The sequence below is a fragment of the Rhinatrema bivittatum genome, chromosome 16 (genome assembly GCF_901001135.1).
Source record: "Rhinatrema bivittatum chromosome 16, aRhiBiv1.1, whole genome shotgun sequence".
In the NCBI taxonomy this organism is placed as follows: Eukaryota; Metazoa; Chordata; class Amphibia; order Gymnophiona; family Rhinatrematidae; genus Rhinatrema; species Rhinatrema bivittatum.
In genome coordinates, this window is record NC_042630.1 from 26,358,446 (window position 1) to 26,385,161 (window position 26,716).

Below are 26,716 nucleotides of genomic sequence, written 5' to 3' on the forward strand. Positions count from 1 at the left end.
TGAACTGTATTTGTAATCAGAGAGTAGTTTATTTATTTTATTTATTTATTTTAAGTTTTTCTATACCGGCATCCGCGATAAAAATCGCATCATGTCAGTTTACAATTAACAAGTGGATAGGGAACAAAGTCAAAAAATAACATTTAGTAATAAATAATAATAATAATAGTAGTAAAAAACATAAAACAAGAGAAGGCTAAGGAATGCAGTTACAATAAAACAAGGGAATAAAATAACTTGGATCGGAGAAAAGAAGCAGGGGTTTAAATAGAAAGAACTCTAGTAAACTCTAGTAAACTCTAGTAAATAGTAAACTCTAGTAAACTCTAGTAAATAGAAAGAACTCTAGTAAACTTTAAACCAGACTATGACATATAGTATTTAGAATTCTTATTTTTATCCTAGTGGTTATAGTTTTTTGATTTTTGAAGGCTTGTACTTACTTATTTAATTATTTCTTAACCGTTTTTAAGTTATATATTCAGATCTTGTTGTTTAAATAATTATCTTTTTAATGGATTTGTCTCATTTTTATTATTTTCCAGTTCATTCATTTTCTTGTGCTTATTTTTTCTTGCTTGTAAACCGTTGTGACAGCATGTTCCAAACAACCGTGTATAAAAGTTTATAAATAAATTAAATAAATATACAGAGATTTCCTGTAACATAGTATCATTAGCAACTGAGAGAAAGGACACAAAGAACAGTCCAACGGTAACAAGGTTCCCATCATCAGGTTTGAATGTCAGGGATCTCTGTACTGTGGAAAACGAAAAAAAAAAAAAAAGGGGGGGGGGGGTCACTGTGACAAGAACCCCTCTACCAGGAAAAGCAAGGATTAAGGTGGAGTGGGGAGATCACTGTAATAGGATTCCCTCCATCAGGGTGGGGTCCCTGTGATGGGATTCCCTATATATGAGGGCAGTGAGGCACTGCCAGGAATTCCTTTATCAGATGAAGGCTGAACAGGCTTTGTGATAGGGATCCATTGTGACAAGATTCTCTCTATGGAAAAGGGCTGGGGCGAGGTGAAGTGACTGAGGCAAGGGCTCCTCCCGTCTTTGCAGCTAACAGAAGAGTCTGGCTTCTTGCTTTGCTGAAAATAAGAGGGTAGTGTTTCTACTATGATTCACTCTGGTTAGCTGCCATGTTTTGATTCTTGCTGAGACACAGAGGTCCTGAGGTTTTGGGTTGGGATACAGGCGGGGCAGAGTCTGAGCGCATTCCTATGCCCTGCGTTTAACTCCTACTCGCTCGATTTGCTACATTGTCCTGTATATTTCCAAACAGTACAAAAACGGGCACACTTCCAGACAGGGCCTGTGCACAGAGACTCAACTATTGCTCCAATAAAGGATCTAGGTATTTAATTAAAAAAAAAAAAAAACAAACAGTTTCAGTCCCTAAATTGCAGTCCAGTTGCCTGCCTGAGGATGCAGAAAGGAGGGCTAGGCTTGGGATCTGCATGCTTTGGAGAGGGGAAGGGGGTGCAGTCCGGTGGAGGCTCTGGAGAGGACTTGGAGAAGTGAGGCGCAGCACCAGGGTTTGCAGGCTCTGGAGGGGGAAGGAGAGGGCTCTGAATGGGGGAGGGGGGGGAAGGGAGGGAATACGTAGGCTCTGGAGGAGAGGCCCCGCGGTGAGTGGGCTCGGGATGGGAGGAGAGGCCCCGAGATGTGCGTGGGAGTAGGAGGGAATTTGAGCTTGCGCTGCTGCTCCCTCTCAGTCCCGGGTTTCATGCGTATAGAAGGGTTGCTGCTCTTTACCGCTCAGTGGCCTAACGCTCAGGCTCCCTCTCGCGTTAAGAGGAGGGAAGGAGCAGGACTACCGGGCACCTCCAGGCGTCCACAGAGCGAATGGTTCCCGCCTGCCGTAACCATGGTGACAACAGGGATCTCCCGTCACACGATGAGGATATGGCTCTGCGCGTGATGACGTCTCGCCGCAGGCGTCCTCACGTTCCCCGGAAACGCTGCTGCCGGTGGTTTCTGAAAGTCATACAGAATTTAAGAGTGAAGGGGAGCGCGAGTCGGATGTCTCGTAACTTCTGTATCCCTGCTGTATCTGCGGGGGAGGTAAGGGGGGAGTGAGAAACAAAAGGGAAGATAAGTTGAGGAAGAGGGGTAGGAGGGACGGTAGGAATGGAAAAGGAGAGAAAGAGGGCAGATGAGGAGAGGAGGGGGCGAGACAGGAGAAAAGGGAACGGGAGGGCGAAAATCACTTTAATCCTAGTGGAAACGAGAGAAGTGTCAGCTAAAGGTGGGATCTAGGCCAGAAACGTAAGGTGACCAGGGAGAGCAGTGACCAGCGCCACCACCCAGGGATTGCCCCTTTTACTCTCTTCTATTAATCATTTTATTTTACTATTATCTTATTTTTCTCCTTTTATTTTAATCACTTTATTATTTTGGCAATACATGCACAAGTTGTCAGGTTCATAAAATTTCCTGAATTTGAAGGGGAGAGAAGTCATAGGAGGGTGTGAGAGAGAAGAGTGGGGCTGGAGGAGGCTGATTTTGTAAATGAAAGAAAAACAGTTTATGCTGAAATAGAATCTTGTTTATTTCTTCTTTTAGGCATCGGTTTGGCAAGACCTGTACAAATTGTCAGCCCAATAAAGATTTCTGCATTTGAGGGAGAGCAAGCCGACAGGGACATAGAAGGAAGAGGTGAACTAAAGGAGCCTACACACCTATGTGCCCCCCATGCACACACATGCTCTCTCCCCCCCTCCCCCCATGCACACACATGCTCTCTCCCCCCCCCTCCCCCCATGCACACACATGCTCTCTCATTCCCTACATACACACACACACTCTCTCTCACCCCTTCACATGTTCTCTTCACCCCACACATACACACACCCTATACACACATACTCTTACACCTCTGTCACACATGCTCTCTCACAACCCCCATACACACATGCTTTCTTTCAACCCCCCCCCCACACACATGCTCGCTCAAGCCCCCCCCCTCCCCCCCCCCCCCCCCCCCCCGCCGACATTCTCTCTCTCACACACACACTCTCATCCCACACACACACACTTGGAGGACTCGCATCTGCATCTATACATTTCTTTATTTGGAAGCATCTGATCTTCTGCTATTTTCTAAAGGTAGGCCCAAGGTGGATTATGTAAAGTAACAGATTAAAAAAAAATCCATCAGGATTCCCTGTTATATACTGAAAATTCAGTGTCGACAAGACATGAAACACAAAAAATAGTCACGGTGATCCCATAAAACTTCTTCCCTCCAGGAAGTAGATTAAAAATACAAAATAGGGACAATAGTACAATAAAATTGTAGAAATGATAAACACAAGGACAATTCCTGGGTTCTGATATTGGTCACTGTCAGCCCTTATCTGATCGTGTTTCTGGCCTGGTGGTAGGGTAGAACATATTTTGCTGCTGTTTGTCCTAGGATTAGACAGTTTTGATGTTCAGTGTTTGATTGTATTTCATTTCTGTTCCATTTCTCTTCCTAGCATTGCTCTATCTTCGGAGGAGTTGGTGACTGGTTAGGTAGCTGCTGCTGCTGTTTCCTGCGTTACCTAGAAGGCTGTCATGCTACTGAGGATTTTGGATGTGCTTGACTAATTAGTGTTAGCATAGCTGCACTATGACAAAAAATACTTTGCTGCCAAATGCATTGGGCTTGGAAACATTCTCCAGGGAACATCTGAAAGCAGATCTGATAAACTTTCACAGCAGACGTGGTGGTGCTTCATAACACAGGCTCCTTTCTGGAAGTACGGCCAACACGGTGCCAGGAGGCCAACTCCTCTCTGGGAGTAAGATTATAGGACACTGCTCAGTTGAAGGACAGGGTTAGTTAAAGGCATGTTTAGGTACAGTATGAGACTATTTAGGGGATTGAGCCCTGCTTGGCTTCAGAAACAGCCAGTGCTCTCGCTCCTCTTGTATAGAACAGGCCTACAAGCAGCTTGCCTTCCCTCCCGGGACCTTAGGGTGAGTATCCCAGTGCACCTATAATAATAATAATAATACATTGTTGTAGCACTACTGGATGTATGCAGTGCTGTACAATGGTGATAAGTATTAAGATATGATAAGTTTCTTCCTCAAAGAGCTTATAATCTAAGTGACTCAACTATGCCAACATAATAATTTTGTAGTGCAGAAATATTTGGGCTACCCTTCTCATACTTAATTTAAGTGAACTTTTAGTATGCATTTCTGTGGTCTTTTAATTTCAGATGTTTTCATAGTGTGCTGCACATAAAGTATGAGCAGTACCCATGACTGCAGACTGAAACCATCCTTTAAATGCAGTGAGATGGTGCCGGGATGAAGAGGAACACTATGCTCATAAAAAAACAGATTTTCATGGTTCTGAGTTCTGGATTTGCCAGTGCTCCTGTTTAAACACAGTGTGTCTGGAGGGAGCGGCCATTTTCTATATTTATGTGTATGGGGCTAACCCAGAGCACTGTAGTCAGTGAGCCTAAGGCCCTACTGGCCTGTCCATGCCTTTCTCACTATGGCTGGGAGTGAACTGCAGACCCAGGGCAGTGGTTTCACTTCTCTCTCCTCCTTGGGGTTTTCAGGTGACAGGGCCTCATGCTCAGAACCACAAGGACTACGCCCTTCCCAACGCCAGCTGGAGCCAGGACATGAGGAATCTCTACAGCAAGTACATGATCCTGAGCCAGAGTGGGGACTGGATGCGGCTCCCGTCCTACAACTCCACTATCACTCATTTAGGAGGCAAGGCAGAAGAGACCACCACCACCACCACATTCTTCCTCACTTCCTGACTTGTAAATTCTCCCCAGGAAGTGGCCAGTGATGTTGGTGATGATAAAAAACAAACAAAAAAAAGAGACCGAAATGGTCCATCCAAACTGCCGCTCTGTGCAGGTTACCCCTGTGCCTTTCTTAGAAGTACAGTACAAAAATTTAATTGTTTTTTGATTGAACCTCTGCTCCATGCAGGTTATCCCAGTGTTTTATTGTCAACTTCTAACATTTACATCATTCTCTGTCCTGCAGGTGTATATTTGGGTCATACACTTCCTTCATTCTGTAGCTGAGGGACCCTAAAAGAAACAGAATGGTTACCATAGGCTTTGCTTCGGGTGACAGTTTGGGGGGGAGGGGGAGGTGTCAGCATTTCTTTATGGTCACTTCCAAAATGGTGCTTGATTTTGCCCACCGAGCCTTTCTTGTCCTCCCCCCGTGTCCAAGTTATAATGGGTAAAAGGAGCCTAAGAAGAGTATTCCTCACATCGTTAGCAATGGTTCCAGCCAGTTTTTGCCCATTGCGTTATGCACTTATAATCCTGTTTGTGTACATGCAACGAAACCCAGAGACACATAAGCGAGAGCCCCTGCTCTCTGGAGCATACTGTTTAGTCAGGGGACACAGACAAATCAGATGCTTCAGGGAACTTATGTATTACGTTAAAAATCAGCAAAGCTAGGATCAGGGTGAGCCTCTGAAAGGCAGGTGTGTAGGTGGGAATTGAATGAGGCTCAAAAGGGGGGCATGACACACCAATTCCGGATGTCTGTTCCAGGCATTTGTCTCGGCAGGGTGGAAAGCAAGGAGACGGGCGTAGATAGGGATGACTTGTCCTATGAGCGGAGCCCACAAGGAGGGGGTGTAGGGAGGGGGAATGAGCTGCCGAGTAAAAAGCTTTTGTGGGTGAGTAAGAAGAGCTTGGACTGTATGCAAAAACAGGGAGCCAATATAGTGACTTGAGAAGAGGGGGTTACGTGAGTAGCCACTTCTGTGAAAGAGAAGTCGTGGAGCTGAATTTTAGATAGATTGTAGCAGAGAGAGATGGTTCCTTGGCAGACCTGTGAGGAGCCGTTTGCAGTAGTCTAACCAGGAAGTGATGAGTGCATGGAGAAGGATTCTGGTAGTGTGTTCAGAAAGGGATGGATTTTAGTGATGGCAGAGGAAGAAACACAGTGTTCTGGATGTGTGCACAGAAGGCAAGCGAGATTGCAATACCCTACAAAAATCTGCTAAAGAAATTCTGTTAAGCGTGCAGGGAAATAAAGGGCTGCTAATCAATCCTTCCCATCTAAAATAGTAACGGGGAGAGCCTGAGAGAGGAGGCCTGAGCAAGGTGGGTGAGTGGGTAACAGTGACAAGCCTGTGCTCTCAATCTGGAATTCCGGGCAGAAATCACATGGCTTGGGGTACGAGCTGAGCAGGCTGTGAGAGAATTTTAAGGACTGATGCTTCTGTTCTAACAGAGATATGTCCAGGCAGTGCGAAGCCCAAGGTGACCACTCGTCTCTTCACCAGGAACATGGATGTGGAAGGTCTTGGCTTTGAGTATTTCATGTTCTACAACCAAGCTGAGAAGAGGACGGTGTGCATCTTTCAGGCAGGCCCTTATCTGGAGGGGCCCTTCGGGTAAGGAGGACTCGCACACAGAAGGAGCAGAAACACATTTTAGCAACACAGTGTGAGACACACAGAAACACGATCACATCAGCGTGCTTCAGGCTCAGCCCAGCAAGCTGGTTCAGCTGAGCTCTTGAGGGCCTGCTACTTCCTTCACACCTCAGGCTGACTGGCAGTAGTGTGTGCAGTGGGCTGAGAAAGGCCAATGATTATAGCATGAATAAGGATGGACCCAGGCAGGTGCCAATCTCTGTAACTTGTTTGTCAGGTTTGTCCATGGGGGCTCCATTGCAACCATCATAGATAGCTCATCTGGTGCCTGCGCAATCTGTACTTCTGGGCGGGTGATGACTGCAAACCTCAACATTAACTACAGGAGGTGAGTGCCTCAGGCTCAGGGTTTTATTCTGTGTTTTGCAATGATGAACATGAAGGATGCCAGAGATACGATGCAGCCTCTGGGTCTACGTGGAAGAGAGCAGGGAAAGGACCAGAAGGCCACAGTGTGAATCCCTCTACTGCCACCAGCTCTGCCACTTAAGCTGTCTTCACTATATGTAAGCTTTCACTTTACTTAATCCCTTTGTCCTGTATTTCCTAAACATTTTTGCCATTGGATCTCCTTATAGCTTGAGGTGCAGTTTTTATTGTGGCCTTCAACCCAGTCCTTGGGGAAACTCCTGCCCAATCTGGTTTTCAGGAGAGCCAGAAAGAACATGCACAAGGGATATTTCATGCATTGCCTCATTTTTTTGAATGCAGATATATCTCTTGCATATTCTTTATGTATATCTTGAAAATCGGACAAGATGGGGGATCCCCAGGACAGAAGGAGTTTATTGCTATGATGTGTTGGAAAGGAAGCTCCTTGGTATTCTACCGACTCCCCCCCCCCCCCCCCCCCCCCCCCCCCCCCCCCCCCCCAAAGGACACGCAGAAAACTCTGCAAAGCCTGATTCTTCACTGTAGCTTTTAAGTAAGTGCCTTGTATTTCCTAAATTTCCCTTCATCGCAAAAATTTTAGAAAAAAACAGTCCACCGACAACTAACAGACTATCTTGACGAACACATTATTCTCCTACCCTCACAACACGGTTTTCGCAAACACCACAGCACTGAAACCCTACTCATTTCCCTCTCCGACCATATCCTAAAAAGCCTAGACAAAGGCCTTTCACGCATTTTGATCCTTCTTGACATCTCTTCCACATTTGATGAAGTCAACCACAATATATTAAAAGAACGCCAGATTGCTATTGGCATTGCCGGTACTGCACTCCACTGGCTTCAATCTTACCTGTGTGATAGACAATATAGTGTTCAAATTTGGAAACTGCATATCTAACACAAGGTGTACCACAAGGCTCCTCCCTTTCCTCTACACTTTTCAATATATACTTCCTCCCCCTCTGCCATCTCCTTTCAAAGCTAGGCCTTCCCGCATTTTATATATGCGGATGATGTTCAGATCCTGATACCTGTGACTGACACATTACACAAAGCTATTGAGACCTGGAAATCCACCCTCGCTGACATCAGCACCCTGCTATCAAACAACTTCCTCGCGCTCAACACTGCTAAAACAGAGCTCCTCCTTATCTCACCACACAACATTAGCCCGACTCCCCCACTGATCAACACTCCCCCCTCTAACATCACATTTCCTCAACTCGTACGCTGCCTCGGCATCACCCTTGATAATCATTTTAACCTCAAAAAAATTCATCAACGCCGCATTAAAAGACTGTTTCTTCAAATTGCACACCTTAAAAAGAAAAACTTAAACCCCTATTACACCTTAATGACTTTCGCATAATACTCCAAGCCATCATCCTATCGAAAGTTGATTACTGCAATGCTTTGCTCCTGGGCTTACCCAAAAGTGCAATCCAACCTCTTCAATTGCTCCAAAATGCTGCCGCTCGTATCCTCACTAATACCCACAAAAACGACCACCTTACCTCCGTCCTCAAGCATTTGCACTGGCTACCCGTTGCATCACGAATCATATACAAATCCCTCTCATCCACAGATCTCTTCACAACCAAAATGTGCACTGGTTTAGAGAACATCTCACCTTTCGTACCCCTGCCCAGACCCACTAGAAACCAATATCTAGCAACTATGCACACACCCTCACCCAAACTCACAAAGCTAAGTTCCACCAAAGACCGTGCATTTTCCATAGCTGGTCCTGCCCTATGGAACAATCCTCCATCTTCCCTCCGCCAAGAATCTTGCCCAAAAAAATTCAAGCAGAGCCTCAAGACATGGCTCTTTAAGCAGGCTTACACCTGACTGTACACTTCCACCACATTTATGTCCAGGCAATGTTTACACCGCTCTTCACCCACCCCCCCTTAATGTATTCTTCTCTCCACGTGAATACCATTTCTTACCCCCTCCGTTTTTTTCTATGCCTCTTTCTTCACCCCCTTATACTTGCTTCCCACGTTGTATTGCTCCTGTATAGACATCGCAAAAATAATCTCCTTTGTAAGTGAACAGAAATGTGTATGTCAATTGTAACCTAAATTGTAATTAACTCATCCTTGCTAAAATATGATTCTTAATTGTATGTTTCCTGTAGCCTTCGGATACTTAATCCTCTTCATTGTAATCAATCCTCCAAGTTCACTCTTCAGTGTCTCCCCCCCCCATCTAGCTTTTATGCCCCACCCCCCAATACTTTCAGTTACATTTGTGAGTTTCTTCTTCATTGTAAAGCCTGTTGCTGCTTTTTATTTCTTGTTAACTGATGAGATGTTCCCAACGACCATCAGTATATAAGAACAGTTAAATAAAAAATAAATAAATTGGACATTTTCAGCTGATTTTCCCTGTTTTTAGTGTTTTCATATTTTGGAACTGTTGATTATTGGCAGGGGCATGATTATTGCGCTTACTGTTTTGGTTTTATATTTAGTGACTTTGTTATCTGTGTTTTGTTGGCACCTAGAGTCAGCCTTGAATTAAGCAACTTAGAAATTGAAATAAATCTGTCCTGTGCTGTAATTTACAGCCCCATCGCGCTGGGCTCCACTGTGATAGTGGAGAGCAAGTTGGATAAAATTGAGGGCCGCAAAGTCTACCTGACCACTGAGATCCGAAGTGTAGATGGAGAGAAATTCCACACAGATGCAACCGGTAAGAAGTGGGAGGATTCACCAGCTTTCTGTCCCAGGCTATGTCGCGCGTGATAAAGCAGGAGGTGCTGCGCTGGGCCCACGCGGAGAGAACGTGGCCGGGGATGCGGTGCTAGGCACCGAATCCTAGTTGTGTATCCGGGGGTTAATCCTGCGTTTGGGTGTGCGGGGGATGGTGGTGGTGCGGTGTTGGACCTTCTTGTCTCTTCCCAGAGGTTCCTGGACAGACTTGTCACCTCCTCTTCCTCTTCTGTTTTTCAGCCTTGTTTATTAAATTGGATCTGCCTAATTGAGTTCATGAAACTCTTCTCAAGAAGGAGCTGGAAATGTCAGACACACTCCCCGTTGTTCTTCCCGTGCTGCTTGCTGCTGCCTCACCAGAAGAGAGCAGGGTCGTAATGAGTGATTACGTCTCGAACCTCCGCGCCTGCTCTCCCAGAGTGTACCCAGCAATCGCTGCTGCGCTCAGGGGTCATTTTCTAAAATAAAAGGTACTGGTCGGGGCCAGCAGCGACCTCCACTTTCCACGCCAGTTGCAATGGGGGGGAAAAGAAGCAATTTTCTGCAGTTCATAAAGGTGGGGGGTAAGCTGGTTAGGTTGGAGACGAGTGCCTGGGGCAGATGCATACAGTGGGAATGTGGCATAAGGCAGTATAACCTGGGGTTCACAGCGTGGCTCGGTGCAAGACTGCAGGTACGGGGGATGGGGTTATTTGTTTCAGTTAAATGAAACAAAAAGAGATTCTAGAAAACCCCCCCCAAATGACTTTTCTGTGCACGGTACAGTGTTGCGTTCCCACCTACGACGTTGGAGACACCAGTTCCAGCCATCAAATTCCCCCACAGCTGGCGGAGCTGAAGAAGGCGCGGCTGCTCGGGGGGGGGGGGGGGGGGTGCTTCAGTCTGTTCCGCCATCCAGCTGGCACGTTGCAGCCTCTGGAAGGTTGCTTAAGCTCCCTCTGCTCAAATTTTGCTTGTAAGCTCTTTGGAGAAAGAACATTGCAACTGAATTGCCCGGTAGAAAAATTGCCAGCCCTGCTCTCACTTGCTTTTTGCAGTTCAGGATGGAGCAAGACAGTGAAAGTTCTTCAGCTGCTCTTCCATTGAATCCCTAAACACCCCCAGCTGCCTGAAGGGGCTGCGAGCAGTGCTCGTGAACCTGCCAAGGAGGTCAACCTGCAGAAACTGAGCAAAGGCCAGCTGCCCACGCAGGATCTGGCCACCACTTTTCATTAATAGGTAGCCACGTGACCATCAAACTGAAGAGAGCTTTCTGCGGTTTCCAACAAGGGCTTTTCTGCAGGAAGGGACCTGCTGATTTCCTTTCCAGTATTGTCTGATGCAGCCATTTGTACTGCTCATGTCCCTGATATTCCACCACACCTCACAGCCCTGGGGACTTTGTGCCTCTCACTCACAAGCACACAGAATCCCTCCCCACCACCGTGCCAAGGAGAGGTCCACTCACCCCAGACACGCGGTCTCCCAGATGATACGGCATGCACACCCAGATAGCACGGAGAGGCCCCCAGTGACAGAAGCGCACGCATACACTCTCCACCGACCGAGCCACATTGGGATCTCCATTTTAAGCATTTCCGCTTTGAAATACTGATTTTATGTTGTAGAAACTCAAATGAAGTCCTGACTATTTTTATAACAAGGTGTATTTTCATATGGTGCTTCCCTAGAGCTTGCAGGGCTGCTCTTGACTCAGTTTCTCAGTATTGCTCATGTGCACCCTACTAGAGCGTTCCTTCCAGAGCAGGTGGCTTCCGGATCATTATGGAGATGTTGCTGATTTACTCCTAAATAAACCTGTTTTACAATTCTGAGGCCTCTGTGTCCCCCTTATTATTTTCATGGTGTATTCCATTAGTGGCACATGTTATGATGTACAGGGGACAGAGTGGGCTACAGGTAGCAGAATGCAGGAGGCGATGGAGGTTCCCTGTATGTACCCAGATCAGTCCAGACTCCTGTGTTTTGCCTCCCTTCCAGCAGATGGAGACAGAGAAAGTTTCACAGACACCGCCTCTTAACCCGGTGTGCCACCTGCAGATCCTCAGTATTTCTCTGTCTCCAGTAGATGGAGGAGGTGCAAAACCTGCAGTTCTGTACCTGAAAAAATAATAATAATAATAAGAAAATAAGAAGAGGTTTCGATCGAGCAAAGATTTCTCTCCTAGGAGATTGGCAGGTCCTGGTGGGACCATCTCTCCTGGCCGCAGAGGTGGGCGAACAGGGATTGGGGACCCTAGATTGCTCACTGGATTTCGCCTGAGGTGAAAGCTGGTGGTCCAGTTCCCTCACCTCTGGGAGGATTGGAAGAAGCCTCTGCCACACTTCAGATAAGATTTTTCTTTTTGTATCTTTTATAAAGTTTAAAATAAAAAACAGAGTAGTAACAAGAGTAAATTAAGGGAAGCAGGTGCGTTTGCTTTAATCTGTAGAATGGTAGAAGGAGGCAGCTTCAGCAGCGCATATGTTGTTTTAGGCTCTCCTGCTGCCTTTCCTCCCTTGGGCGTCTGCTGCGCGGCCGCAGCCTGGCCTGATCATGTCGAAGGGATGCCGATGCACCACATGTGGTGACAGTTCTGCGCACCTTTCTCGTTCCAGTCTCTGTTCCTGTTGCCTCTCTGGTGGAAAGGGCACATTGGAAGGGACTGTGGCAACAGCCCAGAAGCAGCGCGACTCTGGTGGACTGAAGGCTGCAATACGAAGGGCCAATGATTCATTCCCGTGCTCAGCTGGAAAGGTGGCCATCTTGGATATGCTCGCTGCTGAGGGGAAGGCTGCAGTGGGGGGAGGGGATCTCCTGCCCAAGCTTTTTCCAGCTGAGTTCCGCATTGAGGAGACCCGGGAGGCCCACAGGGGGGCAATTGGAGGAGAAGATTGATCCTCTGGAAGAGGATTCTGATGGTGCCTCTCCTTTTTCACCTGAGTTTGTCCTGTTGATGCACAAGGCATTTTTAGCTTGCAAGACCGTGGAGCAGCCCTATCCTAAGCAAAGGATAGCAGAACCTCCCCCCAGGAAGAAGTCCAGATTTTCAGGGGCCACTAGGATTCAGAGGGACCTTGGTCCTTCCGGGTCAGGGGCCACCGAGGAGGGTTCCTCAGAGAACTCTGATCAGGGATTGCTATCTGGGGATGGTTCTGATGCTGATCCTTCTCGATGCCCACAGAATCTGGAAGAGGATGCTACAAAAGTCCTGAAGATGGAAGGCGACGATCCCAAGATGGTTCGCCTGTTTCAAAGGGAGAAACTTGGGCACCTGATCCTGGCGGAATTGGGAATAACCATTCCACAGGACCAGGCTGACCTAGAGGAAGTATCTGATCTATGCATTTCACTAAGTTCTCTGTAAACCGATATGATGTACCCACGAATACCCGTATAAAAAAAAAAACTTTTAAATAAAATAAATAAAAAATCATGACTGGCTTGAACAGTCCAGCCAAGACTTTTCCTATTCACAGGTCTGTTAGAGTTGTGGTCAGGGAGTGGGATACTCCGAAGACTGGCCTTAGGGTTAGCAGGGCTATGGATAAGCTTTATCCTTTGCCCAAAAACACTTTGGAGCTCTTGAGGGTGCCGAAGTTGGATACTTCGGTCTCAGCTGTTACAAAAAGGACCACCATTCTGGCAGCTTGTATGGCAGCTCTTAAGGATTTGCAGATCAGGAAGCTCGAGATATATCCAAAAAAATCTTCGAAGTGTCTGCTCTGGGCATCTATGCAGCTGTGTGTAGCAGCTTCATGCTCCAGGCTAGATTGAGATGGGAACAGCAGTTGCAGAGTGCCAGAGATATGTCACCCCAGGAGCCTAAACAGGTGGAGCGACTGGAGGCTGCAATGGCTTATGGTGCGGATGCTTTGTATGACCTCATTCGCACTTCTTCCAGGACCATGATGTCCACGGTTTCTGCTAAGAGGCTTCTTTGGTTATGAAACTGGTCAGCAGGCGTTTCATCAAAGGCTCAGCTGGGAGCATTACCTTTTAAGGGAAAACTTCTGTTTGGGCCAGACTTGGAGCAGCTGATTAAACATCTGGGAGATAAAGGGCACAAGCTACCAGAGGACAAGCTGTTATTGTTTGTAAGGTTTGGGGTGGACCCTTGGACACTGTGGCAGCTGACCACGCCCTCGGGGGAAGTCCCTTGAGGGGCCACAGGTCAGACTTAGCTTTGGGACACACAACACAGAGTTATATCTTTTATTAGACAGAGTTGATAAGCCACTAGAGGTGGCAGTAGTGAGTAGAGATGAAGCCCGGCTGGGCTAGGGTTCCTCAGGATACTGGAACAGCGATTCCAGTATCTATGGCTGTGCTGTAGTGGAGAAAACTGAGATAGTGAGTACAGTGGAGCATACACAGAGTTCTGGTATTGAGCCTCGTTGGTAAGGTTACACAGCGGTTTCTCCCGGAAGGTGGCACAGAAGCTGGAATAGAGGCAGGCCCTCGAGGAGCGAGTACCTGGTTCCAGGGAACAGCTCTGAGGAAATAAAGTTGGTAACTCACTGATAATGTAGGCAGCGGTTTCTTCCAAGCACAAGAGATAGGTTCAGGCAGCGAGTCAGGGAACATGGGCCCTCGAGGAGCGAGTACCGGTTCCTGATAGCGACCTGCAAGAAATGAGAGAGGCCCCCGAGGAGCGGGTACCCCATTAGGATAAAGTCCAAAAGTTGGAGAGGCAGATTAGCTAGGTACGGAGAGCGAATCTCATCCGTAAGGAGTCCCTTGCTAACTCGATTAGCTAGCAAAAAGTGTAGGCTTTTGTATCCGGGATGCCTGACATCATCATTCAGAGGTATGCCAAAGTGCCGTGCTTCTTCAGCCGCAGAAGAGAGCATGGAGCAGAAGGGGTCGATGTCCTGGTTCTTCCTTGACCGCATGACATTCTGATCTATGTGTTTTCACCATGGCCCCTGGTTGGCAAGGTTGTGAGGAGAATAGAGGTCATCCACAAAAGGTGATTCTCATGGCTCTGGAGTGGCCACGAAGGCCTTGGTTTGCAGATTTGGTCAATCTAGCAGTGGACGGCCCCTTAAGACTGGGCCATCTGCCAAAGCTTCTATGAAAGGGCCCTATATTTTCAGATCAAGCAGATTGCTTTTGTCTAGTGTCTTGGCTTTTGAAAGAAAGAGGCTATTCTGAGGATGTTATTTCTACTCTGTTGCGTCTTGTAAAACTTCTACTTCCTTGGCACATGTCAGGGTTTAGAGAGTTTTTGAGGCTTGGTGTACGAAGCAGGGGGATGATCCTCTGTGAGCTTCGGTGGCACAGATTCTGGCCTTTTTGCAGAGGCCTGACGAAAGGTTTGTCCTTTAGTTCCCCAAGGGTGCATGTGTTGGCCCTGGGCTGCTTGTGAGGCAAGATTCATGGAACAGCCCTAGCTGTGCATCTGGATGTAGTTTGTTTCCTCCAAGGGGCGAAGCATCTGCACCCCCTTGTTCGTCAGGTGTGCCCCTCTTGGAGTCTTAATTTGATCCTCAAGATCATGTGTGAGATGCCATTTGAACCTCTAAGGAGAGCCCCCATAAAAGATTTGACTTTGAAGATGGGTTTTTCATGGCAATTTGTTCAGGCAGAAGGGTGTCTGAGCTTCAAGCCCTGTCATATAGAGAACCCTTTTTGTGGATTTTGGGGTCTCTCTGAGGATGGTTCTGTCTCTTCTGCTGAAGGTAGTTTCAGCATTCCGCTTAAGTCAGTCAGTGGAGCTTTCCAGCCTTTACAAATTTGGAGGTTGTGGTGCCTCATGCAAAAGAATTAAGACGGTTGAATGTCAGAAGAGCCTTGTTGTGGTATCTGGAGGTCACTAACAGTTTTAGATTGTCGGATCATCTTTTTGTGCTATGGAGTGGTGCGAAAAAGGATCAGAAAGCGTCGAAGTCCATGATTGCGCAGTGCTTGAAGGAGGCGATTGGGTCTGCATATATCTGTCATGGTCATCCTATCCCAGAGGGGTTAAGGGCTCATTCTACCCGTTCCCAGGCAGCCTCCTGGGCAGAATTCCAACTGGTGTCACCGCAAGAGATTTGCAGGACGGCTACTTGGAAGTCTTTACATACTTTTGCCAGGCACTACCGAATGGACGTCTGGGCTACGGACATTGACAGCTTTGGTGAAAGTGTGCTTCGAGTGGGACCTTCACAGTCCCACCCCGGTTAGGGAAGCTTTGGTACATCCCAGGAGTCTGGACTGATCAGGGTACATACAGGGAAAGGAAAATTGGTTTTTACCTGCTAATTTTCGTTCCTGTAGTGCCACAGATCAGTAGCATGGGTTCTTCTTAGTGTTTGGGTAATTGCCAGGTTCTTGTGGCCTGGTTTTTGGCCTCTGTTGGAAACAGGATGCTGGGCTTGATGGACCCTTGGTCTGTCCCAGCATGGCAATTTCTTATGTTCTTATGTTCTTAGAGAAGTTTTAAAGAGTCCACTCAATCTGTTTATTGTTCTTGAATAACTCTGAAGAGTTGCACAGGTTTCTCGTTAATCCTTTCAATAGAGTTTTTGAATTGCATTATAAATTTTACTCTTTCCTCTGCTCGTTCCGGGGAATCTGATAGTGTTGGGTATTGGAAACCTTTTTGACTCTCTATGCTTGGGTACTGAGTAATAATGAGGAGCTGCAGGTGCCACACCAGGTTAAGAGGCGGTACCTACAAAACTTTCTCTGTCTCCATTTGCGGGAAGGGAGGCAAAACCCAGGAGTCTGGATTGATCTGTGGTACTACAGGAACAAAAATTAGCAGGAACTTGGCAGATAAAAAGGACAAGTAAGAAAAAGAATTGCAGAGCAATTCATAGAAGCATAACAACATGACAAGTTGATTTAAGTCTGGGTAAGGCCGGGGGATCAGTTAGAGCTGGGGTGGCGGGGGTGCTGCCCTCTGATGTCTAACATTACTTCCCCTTTGATGGGGCAGAAAAGTTGAATGCCCCTTTTCCTGCTGCTCTTCAAAATCCCATGGAGCAGGGGGACCCTGCTGGAGCTGAATGGCTTAGGGCCTCCAGGATAGACGCCAAAAGAGCTTTCCTGAATTTGTTTGATTTATTTTCACCTTTCCTGAATAGCTCAAGGCGAGTTATAAATAACAGATTTTAACACTAACCATACCCTGTGAAACGGCACCCACCATACAATTAGAATCAAAGAGAAAGCACTAACATCTGCCATTCTTGGTCTCAATATCCAGGAGCTCCAATCTATGAGCAGGAAGGCCACTGGTACTGGGTCTGTTGGATGCAAGCATTGATGATTCTCTGGTCTATTTATTTTGTTTTGGGTTTGTTTTTTCAATTTTAGGTTACAGAGATAAGTTTAATGGGAAAAACCTTATTTTGTGTTCTACTTTTTATGTAGATCTATCCTGAAAATGTGGTTGCTTTAGATTGAATGGTTAAGGAAGAAAAACTAAACATACACATAAGCAAATTATTTTTTAATTTTGAAAAAAAAAAGCAGCACTAAAACCGAAAGTACACATAACAAGTGAAAGGATGAGAGAAGTCCCAGCAGCGATCGCAATCATGAACCCAGCAAGGCATGCACAGCACTTCCTCACCAGAGGGTGCTGGTCCTCCAGGGATCGCTGACCTTACAAGCACTCTTTCTTGAGAGCCTGCAGCATTTGAGTGCTCTCAGCAGGGAGAGCTGAGAGCAGGGGGGTGTCTCAGCAGGTAGAGCTGGGAGGTGTCTCAGCAGGGAGAGCTGGGAACAAGGGGTGTCTTAATCCAGAGAACTCAGAGCAGAGGGTGTCTCACCAGGGAGAACTGAGCAGCAGGTGTCTCACCAGGGAGTGCTGAGAGCAGGGGGGCATCTCACCTGGGAGAGCTGAGAGCAGGGGGTGTCTCACCAGGGAGAGCTGGAAACAACGGGTGTCTTACTCAGGAGAGCTGAGAGCAGGGGATGTCTCACCAGGGAGAGCTGAGAGCAGGAGTGTGTCATCAGGGGGAGCAGGAGATGTTTTACCAGAGAGAGCTGGGAGCAGGGGGTGTCTCACCCAGGAGATCTGAGAGCAGGGGGTGTCTAACCCGGGAGCGCTGAGAGCAGGGGGTGTCTAACCCGGGAGCGCTGAGTGCAGGGGGTGTCTCACCCGGGAGAGCTGAGAGCAGGGGGTGGTCTCACTCAGGAGAGCTGAAAGCAGGAGGTGTCTAACCCGGGAGCGCTGAGTGCAGGGGGTGTCTAACCCGGGAGAGCTGAGAGCAGGGGCTGTGTCACCCGGGAGAGCTGGGAGCAGGGGATGTTTCACCAGGGAGAGCTGAGAGCAGGAGTGTGTCATCAGGGGAGCAGGGAGTGTCACCAAGGAGAGCTGGGAGCAGGGGGTGTCTCACCTGGGAGAGCTGAGAGCAGGGGGTGTCTCACCTGGGAGAGCTGGGAGCAGGAGGTGTCTCACCCGGGAGAGCTGAGAGCAGGGGGTGTCTCACCTGGGAGAGCTGGGAGCAGGGGGTGTCTTACTCGGGAGAGCGGAGAGCAGGGGGTGTCTTACCCGGGAGAGTGGAGAGCAGGGGGTGTCTCACCTGGGAGAGCTGGGAGCAGGGGGTGTCTCACCTGGGAGAGTGGAGAGCAGGGGGTGTCTCAGCCGGGAGAGCTGAGAGCAGGGGGTGTTTCACCTGGGAAAGCTGGGAGCAGGGGGTGTCTCACCTGGGAGAGCTGGGAGCAGGAAGGGGTGTCTCAGCTGGGAGCAGGAGGTCTCCCCAGAAAGATTGGCAGCATAGTAGGAGGCGCTAGGGACACTAGCACGTCCCTAGCGCCTCCTTTTTTACAGGAGCGGGGGCTGTCAGCGGGTTTGACAGCCGACGCTCAATTTTGCCGGCGTCGGTTCTCGGGCTCAGAAACCGGACGCCGGCAATCCGGTTTTCGACCTGACAGCCGCCGGCCGACTTCAAATTTTTTTTTTACTTTTTTTACTCTTCGGGACCTCCGACTTAATATCGCCATGATATTAAGTCAGAGGGTGCACAGAAAAGCAGTTTTTTACTGCTTTTCTGTGCACTTTCCCGGTGCCGAAACGGTTCACAGCTTGGCTGCACATTTTACTTTCTGAATCGCACACAAATACCTAATAGGGCGCTATTAGGTTTGGCAGGTTGGACGCGCATTTTCCGCCCCTTACTGAATAAGGGGTAAGGGAAAACGCGCGTCCAATGGCGGGTTAACAGTGCACTCCGACAGAGCTGTACTGTATCGGCCCATAAGTTAGCTGGATAGCTGCAGATTTTCAGCTGTAAAGCAGTCCTAAAGTTAGCCGCATAACTATCGGGCTGACATATTTAGGGGAGGCAGCCTCACCACTGAATATCCCAGGTACGTTTATCCTGCTAACTTTGCAAGCCGCCTAGTGCTGGAATATAGACTTCTGTCATTATATGGTGAGCTGTAAACGTTTGTATTCAGCTACTAAACGTTTCACGATTCCGCTTTTGGGACTGCTGTAGTCCCTTCCTCGGGCGATGGATGCCCCTTAATATTTTATGTTATTTATTTATTTAACATCTTTTATATACCGTCGCTCAGAATCCATCGAAACGGTTCACAACAAGTAAAAATTAACATATCATATGTTATAAAATTAACATACAGTATAAAACTTATAACTAATCTTCTCCAGCTAAAATTATTATTAAAATATTATTAAAAATGTAGCTCCTATCCTGTCCTACGACACTCCAGATTCTCCATCAGTGTGTAAAACATATCTAAAATCCTAATATATTGCACGATGAAGCTAAGGACTGTTGTAAGGAGGACTGGATGGGTGAGAAGAGCAGATCCTGGGCCGGACTTGGGCTGGAGATCCGGGACCCCCTCCCCCAGTGCTGGAGAAATCCTGTCTTGAGCCCTGGGAACCTGCAGGGACTGTCGAATGCAAGCCAGAGAGGACTTAGGAGAGGGGAAGAAGGGGGGGGGGGGGGGGGGGGCGGAATAGAAAAAGGTGTGCGAGAGGAAAACTTTTATAACTGAATCTCCTTCAAGTGGTTTTGGTGGTGCTGGAGGACGAGCTGCAGGGAGTGAAGCTGTTGATTTTCCGCTGGGTTTCGCGTGCGCATGGGTTGTGGAGATGGAAGCAGAGATAAGGCCGAGCCGTTCGTGTCATGTTTAACCAGTGAAGGCTGAGTGGGAAAAGTGACAGCGACACTTGGCTCCCAGCAGCGAACATCCTCTAGCCTGTGAGTCCCCAATAGCTCATGGGAAAGTTTGGTGACTTTCCGGCCAGAGGGGACGTGTGACCTGTCTCCCCTCATGCCCTCGTTTCTGTGGTGGGTACACACGTGTACTTTTCTCTCTGAATGTCCATTCAGTGTATCAGAGTTTCCATTAAAGCCACCTGTCCCCTGGATAAAGCTATAGATTACTATTCAGTTTTCTTTGTATACATGTGATTTATGTATATTTCTGTGTAAAGTCCTGCCTGTGCCTCTGAAGGTGTCTGTGTGTGAGAACACCTTCCTGTGTCTCTGTACATCTGAGAACATATGTCTGTACACTCCTGCCTGCATCTCTGTAGGTGTCTGATTGTGAAAACACCCTCCTGTGTCTCAGTATAACTCGATGCATGAGTCCATGTACACTCCTGCCTGTGTATCTGTATGTCTGCATGCATGTGTCTGTGTATAGTCATGCCTGTGTCTCTATACTTGTCTGCCTGTGAGTGTCTGTGTACACTCCTGGCGCATCTCTTTATCTGTCTGCACACTCCTGCCTCCAACTCTGTACATGTCTGTATGTGAGAAAACCTTCTTGTGTCTCCGTGCATCTGAGTGCATGTGACTGTGTCTCTCCTGCCTGTGTCTCTGTTGTGTCTATGTACACTCCTGCCTGCATCTCTGTATGTGTCTGTGTAAACTCCTGCCTGCATCTCTTTAGTCTGTGCACACTCCTACCTGCATCTCTTTACCTGTCTATCTACACTCCTGCCTGTGTCTCTGTATGTCTGTGTGCATGTGGCTGAATATACTTCTGCTTTACCTGTCTGTGTACCCACCTGCCTGCATCTCTTTACATGTCTCTGTACACTCTTGCCTGTGTCTCTGTACCTGTCTGTGTTCTCTCCTACCTGCATCTCTGTACAATATGTCTGTGTCTCTTTACATGTTTGTGAGCATGTGTCAGTGTATACACCTATTTGCGTCTCTGTACAAGTCTGTGTCTGCCCATGTCTTTGCAACCTATCATTAAAATTGTACCTGAAGATTGGAGAGTGGCCATTGTAAACCTGATCTTTAAAAATTGCTCCAGGAGTGATCCAGGAAATTATAGAGCAGTGAGCCTGACTTTAGTGGCAGGAAAACTCATAGGAACTATTCTAAAGAATAAAGTCATAGAACATATAGATAGGCATAGTTTAATGGGACACAGCCAGCATGGATTTAACCAAGAGAAGTCTTGTCTCACTAATCTGCTACATTTTTTTGAAGGGTGAATAAAGGTGGACAAAGGTGAGCCAGTAAGCCAGTAGATGTAGTGTATTTGGATTTTCAGAAGGCATTTGACAAAGTCCTCATGAGAGGCTTCTAAGAAAATTAAAAAGTCATGGGATAGGAGCAGGCGATGCCCTATTGTGGATTGCAAACTGGTTAAAAGACAGGAAACAGAGAATAGGATTAAATTGTCAATTTTCTCAATGGAGAGAGGTAAACAATGGAGAGCCTCAGGGATCTGTACTTGGACCACTGCTTTTTAATATAATTTGTAAATGATCTACAAAAGGAACGACAAGTGAGCGGATCAGATTTGCAGATGACATAAAATTATTCAGAGTAGTTAAATCACAGGCAAATTATGATAAATTGCAGGAGGACTTTGCAAGAGTGGAAGATTGGGTGTCCAAATGACAGATGAAATATAATGTAGACAAGTGCAAAGTGATGCATATAGAGAAAAATAACCCATGCTGTAGTTAGACGGTGTTAGATTCCATAGTAGGAAGATTTGGGCATCATAGTGGATAATGCATTGAAATTGTCAGCTCAATTGCTGTGGCGATCAAAAAAGTAAACAGAATGTTAGGAAATTTAACATTATTAAAAAGGGAATGGCAAATAAAATGGAGAATTTCATAATGCATCTGTATCGCTCCATAGTGAGACTGCACCTTGAATACTGTGTATAATTCTGGTCGCCACATCTAAAAAATATATAGTTGCACTGGAGAAGGATAGCCAAAATGATAAAGGAGATGGAACAACTCTCCTATGAGGAAAGGCTAAAGAGGTTAGGGCTGTTCAGCTTGGAGAAAAGACAACTGAAGGAGGATATGATAGAGATCTACAAATCATGAGAGGACTAGAATAGATAACTGTGATTTTGATTATTTACTCTTTCAAAAAATAAAACAAAATATGGGATACTAAGAAACAATACAAAACTAGGACACATTAAGAAACAAACTGGAGAAAATTATTTTTCACTCAGCGAACAATTAAACTCTGGAATTCATTGCCAGAGGATGTGGTGAAAGCTATTATTGCAGCTGCATTTAAAAAAGGTTTGGACAAGTCCCTGGAAGAAAAGTCTATAAACCATTATTAAGGTGGAGTTGCAGAAATTCACTTCTTATCCCTGGGATAAGCAACATGGAATCTATCAACTTTTGGATCTTGTGACCTGGATCGGCCACTATTGAAAACAGGATAATGGGCTTGATGGACCCTTGGTCTGACCTAGTATGATAATTCTTATGTTCTTATGCCTGCATCTTTGTACAAGTGTGTGTGTGTGTGTGTGTGTGTGTGTGTATGCACACAAATCTGCCTGCATATCTGTACATGTGTGTGTGTGTGTGTGTGTGTGTGTACATTCCTTCCTGCATCTCTGTACATCTCTGTGTATGTGTGTCTGTGCACTCCCACCTGCGTCTCTGTACGCACGTGTGTGTGTGTACACACCTGCCTATGTCTCTGTATGTGTGTGTGTGTACACTCCTGCATGTGTCTCTACATCCATGTGTGTGTGTGTGTGTGTGTGTACACTCCCACCTGTTTCTGTATACATTTGTGTGTATGCACTCCTGCCTGCATCTCTGTACTTCTATGTATGTATGTGTATGTGTGTGTGCGTGCACTCCACCTGTGTCTCTGTACATATGTATGTGTGTGTGTGTGTGTATGTACACACCTGCCTGTGTCTCTGTGAGTACATTCCCACCTGTGTCTATGTACATCTGTGTGTGGGTGTGTACACTCCTGCCTGCATCATGTATGTCTGTGTGTGTGTTTGTATGTGTACAGTCCTGCCTCTGTCTCAGTACATATGTGTGTGTGCATACACATCTGCCTGCGTCTCTGTTTGTCTGTGTGTGTGTGTGTGTGTATGCACTCCCACCTGCGTCTCTGTACGCACGTGTGTGTGTATGTACACACCTGCCTATGTCTCTGTACATGTGTATGTGTACACTCCTGCATGTGTCTCTGTATATCTATGTGTGTACACTCCCACCTGTTTCTGTATACATTTGTATGTATACACTCCTGCTTGCATCTCTGTACTTCTATGTGTGTGTGTGTATGTGTGTGTGCGTGCACTCCACCTGTGTCTCTGTACATATGTATGTGTGTGTGTGTGTGTATGTACCCACCTGCCTGTGTCTCTGTGAGTACATTCCCACCTGTGTCTATGTACATCTGTGTGTGGGTGTGTACACTCCTGCCTGCATCATGTATGTCTGTGTGTGTGTTTGTATGTGTACAGTCCTGCCTCTGTCTCAGTACATATGTGTGTGTGCATACATGTCTGCCCGCATCTCTGTTTGTCTGTGTGTGTGTGTGTGTATGTGTGCACTCCCTCCTGCATCTCTACACGTCTGTGTGTGTGTGTGTGTACACACCTGCCTGCGTCTCTGTGAGTACATTCCCACCTGTGTCTATGTACATCTGTGTGTGTGTATGTACACTCCTGCCTGCATAATGTATGTCTGTGTGTGTGTTTGTATGTGTACAGTCCTGCCTGTCTCAGTACATATGTGTGTGTGCATACACGTCTGCCTGCGTCTCTGTTTGTCTGTGTGTGTGTGTGTGTATGTGTGCACTCCCTCCTGCATCTCTACCCGTCTGTGTGTGTGTGTGTGTGTGTACACACCTGCCTGCGTCTCTGTGAGTACATTCCCACCTGTGTCTATGTACATCTGTGTGTGGGTGTGTACACTCCTGCCTGCATCATGTATGTCTGTGTGTGTGTTTGTATGTGTACAGTCCTGCCTCTGTCTCAGTACATATGTGTGTGTGCATACACGTCTGCCTGCGTCTCTGTTTGTCTGTGTGTGTGTGTGTATGTGTGCACTCCCTCCTGCATCTCTACACGTCTGTGTGTGTGTGTGTGTGTACAAGTCTGCCTGTATCTCTTTATATTTCTATGAATGTGTATTTGTGTCTATGTAAATTGTAGCCCCGTTGTTGCTCCTGAAAGGTATCCTCTTTTTCTCAGTGCTTTCCTGAAATTCAGCCTGCAAGGAAGAGCCTGCTGGTGAGGGTGCTTGTCCTCACTTCTCCCCCTTGTAGCGTGGCTCCTGTCGTGATGCTTTATGTCTGTGGCAGGATTATGATGGCAGACTGCAGGGATGAGCCCCTGAGAGGATAGCAGGATTGCCCGCTGCCAGTTTGGCTGACTGAGGACTCAAGAAGGCAAGGTCATGATAATGGAGCCCTTCCCTCACAGCACTACCCAGAGTAAATGAAGAAGAATGACTTGTTTTTTTTCTCACTGAGGACCTCAGACAGCCTCAATAAATATCCTTCAGACAAATTTGCATGTGAGTAGTTTGAGGACACAGCTGCTTTGCATGGGCTGAAAATCAGACCTATTTGTAGCCCTCAAGGACCAGAGTTGAGAGCTTGTGTTCTGGAGCCATGGCATGAGAGTCCTGGAGAGAAGAGACAGAGACAGCCAAAGGGCCGTACGTACATTGTCAGAGTGATTTCCTTGACCAGATGGGTCGTTGGCAGGGCCCCTCGGACATCACAGATGAAAGTGGAACAGACACTTGAATGCAGATGACGAAAACTTGCTGAATCTGGCCCTTTGATATGTTTTGTGTCTCTTGGAGTGAGTCATGTTCCTCATACAGGTGAATTCCTGTGTCCTGTATTTTTTTTTTGGGGGGGGGCGGGGCGGGTGCAAGGCTCTGGAGATGGAGGGAAGCCAGGTGAACAGCTGACATTTTGGCTGGAGCTTTCACACCAGGGGTCTGCATCTCCTCCAGGTCTCTTTGCAAGACTGAGGAAGGAAGCTGAGCTGATTTCGCCATGCTTGTGGCCTTGCACAGACTCTTCAGTTAGTAATTCTAGTGTTGACAGGAAGCCACAAGATTTAAGTAACCGTCGCCCTCCTTATGTAATCACTATTGTCCTGGACCGACCACAGGCCCGGCCAAGAGCAGGGAGGCACGAGGGCTGGATGGAGGGGCTGGGTATCATAGGGAGGAGGCTGTGGTTTCTACCAGCATCAACTCCAGCTGCATGTGTCATCTGACCAAGTGGTATCTTATCCTGGAGAGCTCCTTCCTCAGGTAATCTGTTAAAGAGCCACCAGCTGCTACTATTAGCCCTCTGTACTCTGTCAGCCTTTTGTGCAAGGGCTGGAGGCTGCACACCGCAGTGCTTCCTGTAGGGGCTTTGCTATTAACAAACATGGAAAGGAGCAGCTATCAACTCGGCAGACCCTAGCTGGAACAGCTCACTGCATTCCAGCAGCGGCATCAGGGCAGAGGTGTGGGTTATCAGATCCACATGCTTTTATTTTTTTGTCATGCACATGACTTTTGGGGCATCTGGGGTGCTTATGATTTGCTCCTTCCCTGTGTCTGTCTGTGACCTACTCCTTCTGGTTTATGAACGTGACTGCTTTGTTACACCATCCCATGGGACCTCAGTGATTGCTTGTCGTCTTGGGAGTAGCTATGAAGAAATGTATCAGGGGAAGCCAGACCTACAGAATAAGTCAAAAGATGAACCAAAACCCATTCCTTTGGGGCAATATCCACAGCTTCTGGTGTAGCACTGAGCGCCAGAGTGTGAATGTCTGCAAATGATGTGCGTGCAGCATCCAACCAATGGCAGCAGAGAAACTGAAACTTTTGCAACCTATGATGTCACCACAAAGTGTCCAACCAATGGCAGCAGAGCAGCTTTCACACTGCTGATGACATCATGAAGCATCCAGAGCAATTCACCTTTAATAATGCAGATGTCACATGGCATAACCGAGGATCCAAGCCCTGCAACATTCACGATGCACTTAGATAAGACACAAAAATGACATTGACAAACCTTCAATGTAAGGACATTTGTAATAAACCCAAGGACTGAGGTCTTCATGCTGGGTCAGACCAAAGGTCCACAGAGTCCAGCTTCCTGTTTCTAACAGTGGCCAGTTCAGGTTACTAGGAAGTACCTGGCAAATCCCAAAGAGATTGTTGATCAATCCCAGGGATAAGCGGTGATTTTCCGAAATATTCCTGGATAATAATGGTTTATGGACTTTTCCTCTAGGAACTTGTCCATATCCCTTTTAAACCCAACTATGCCAGATGCATTGATTACATTCTCCGGCAGCAAATTCCACAGCTTGATTGTGCACTGAGTGCAAAAAATGCCTTCTCTGATTTGTTTTAAATCTGATTCTTGCTAGTTCCATGACGTGGCCTCTAGTCTTAGTTCTATTTGAAAGGGTTAATGACCTTACTCTGGAGCAGGATTGCCCAAATCTGTCCTGAGGACCCCAACAGCCAGGACCGTTTAAGATATTCACAATGAATATGTATGAGATAGATTTATATGCATTTGAGGCCTATAATATGCAAATGTATCTCATGCATATTCAATGTAGATATAACGAATACATGGCTAGCTGTGGGGTTACCAGGACAGATTGGGGAGGCCCAGACCTAGATTAATAATGACTGGGGCTGGGCCTCCAACAAGGGAGAGAGCATACATTTGGCAAGAATCATTCCACAGCCGTGCCCTCAGTATCCCTGCACCTACGGAAGAGCATTACATTTTATGTTGTACACATTATTATTGTATCCTAGATAGGATTTTAGAATGCTGGAGAGGAGCCAATGACATAGAGAGAGGTTCTGCAAGCTAAATTTAGGTTTTCAAGTAGGATATTGAAATCCCGAACCTCCAGGGTTGCATTTTCAGAAATGTTCCCTGTTCCATGCACAGGACCCCAAAGGCCA

At 46.9% G+C, this 26,716-nt stretch overlaps 1 protein-coding gene across 5 annotated transcripts; it reads left to right on the plus strand.

Moving 5' to 3' along the window:
* The first annotated feature begins 1,918 nt into the window (after positions 1 to 1,918).
* LOC115077156 (acyl-coenzyme A thioesterase THEM4-like) lies at positions 1,919 to 11,365 on the plus strand. Of its 5 annotated transcripts, XR_003852966.1 has the most exons (9): positions 1,919 to 2,072; positions 2,574 to 2,666; positions 3,491 to 3,974; positions 4,574 to 4,733; positions 6,234 to 6,396; positions 6,822 to 6,944; positions 9,410 to 9,534; positions 9,795 to 10,024; positions 10,592 to 11,365. XR_003852966.1 is itself a non-coding variant. In XM_029579393.1 (8 exons), the coding sequence occupies exons 3-8, from the start codon at positions 3,846 to 3,848 to the stop codon at positions 9,824 to 9,826; spliced, it is 732 nt and encodes a 243-aa protein (XP_029435253.1). In that variant the 5' UTR covers positions 1,919 to 2,072; positions 2,574 to 2,666; positions 3,491 to 3,845; the 3' UTR covers positions 9,827 to 11,365. The 5 variants fall into 5 exon arrangements, 4 of the variants coding, with proteins under 4 accessions (XP_029435253.1, XP_029435256.1, XP_029435254.1 ...); XM_029579393.1 differs by having other exon boundaries at positions 9,795 to 11,365; XM_029579396.1 differs by lacking the exon at positions 6,822 to 6,944 and adding an exon at positions 6,656 to 6,766 and having other exon boundaries at positions 1,923 to 2,072; positions 9,795 to 11,365.
* Positions 11,366 to 26,716: the final 15,351 nt, after the last annotated feature.

Coding starts and splice junctions, on each gene's coding strand:
- LOC115077156 (XM_029579393.1), top strand. CDS start 3,846: ATGTTTAGGTACAGTATGAGACTATTTAGGGGATTGAGCCCTGCTTGG. Junction 6,945..9,409: donor TTAAGCTGTCTTCACTATAT/GTAAGCTTTCAC, acceptor TGTAATTTACAG/CCCCATCGCGCTGGGCTCCA. Junction 9,535..9,794: donor ATTCCACACAGATGCAACCG/GTAAGAAGTGGG, acceptor TCTGTTTTTCAG/CCTTGTTTATTAAATTGGAT.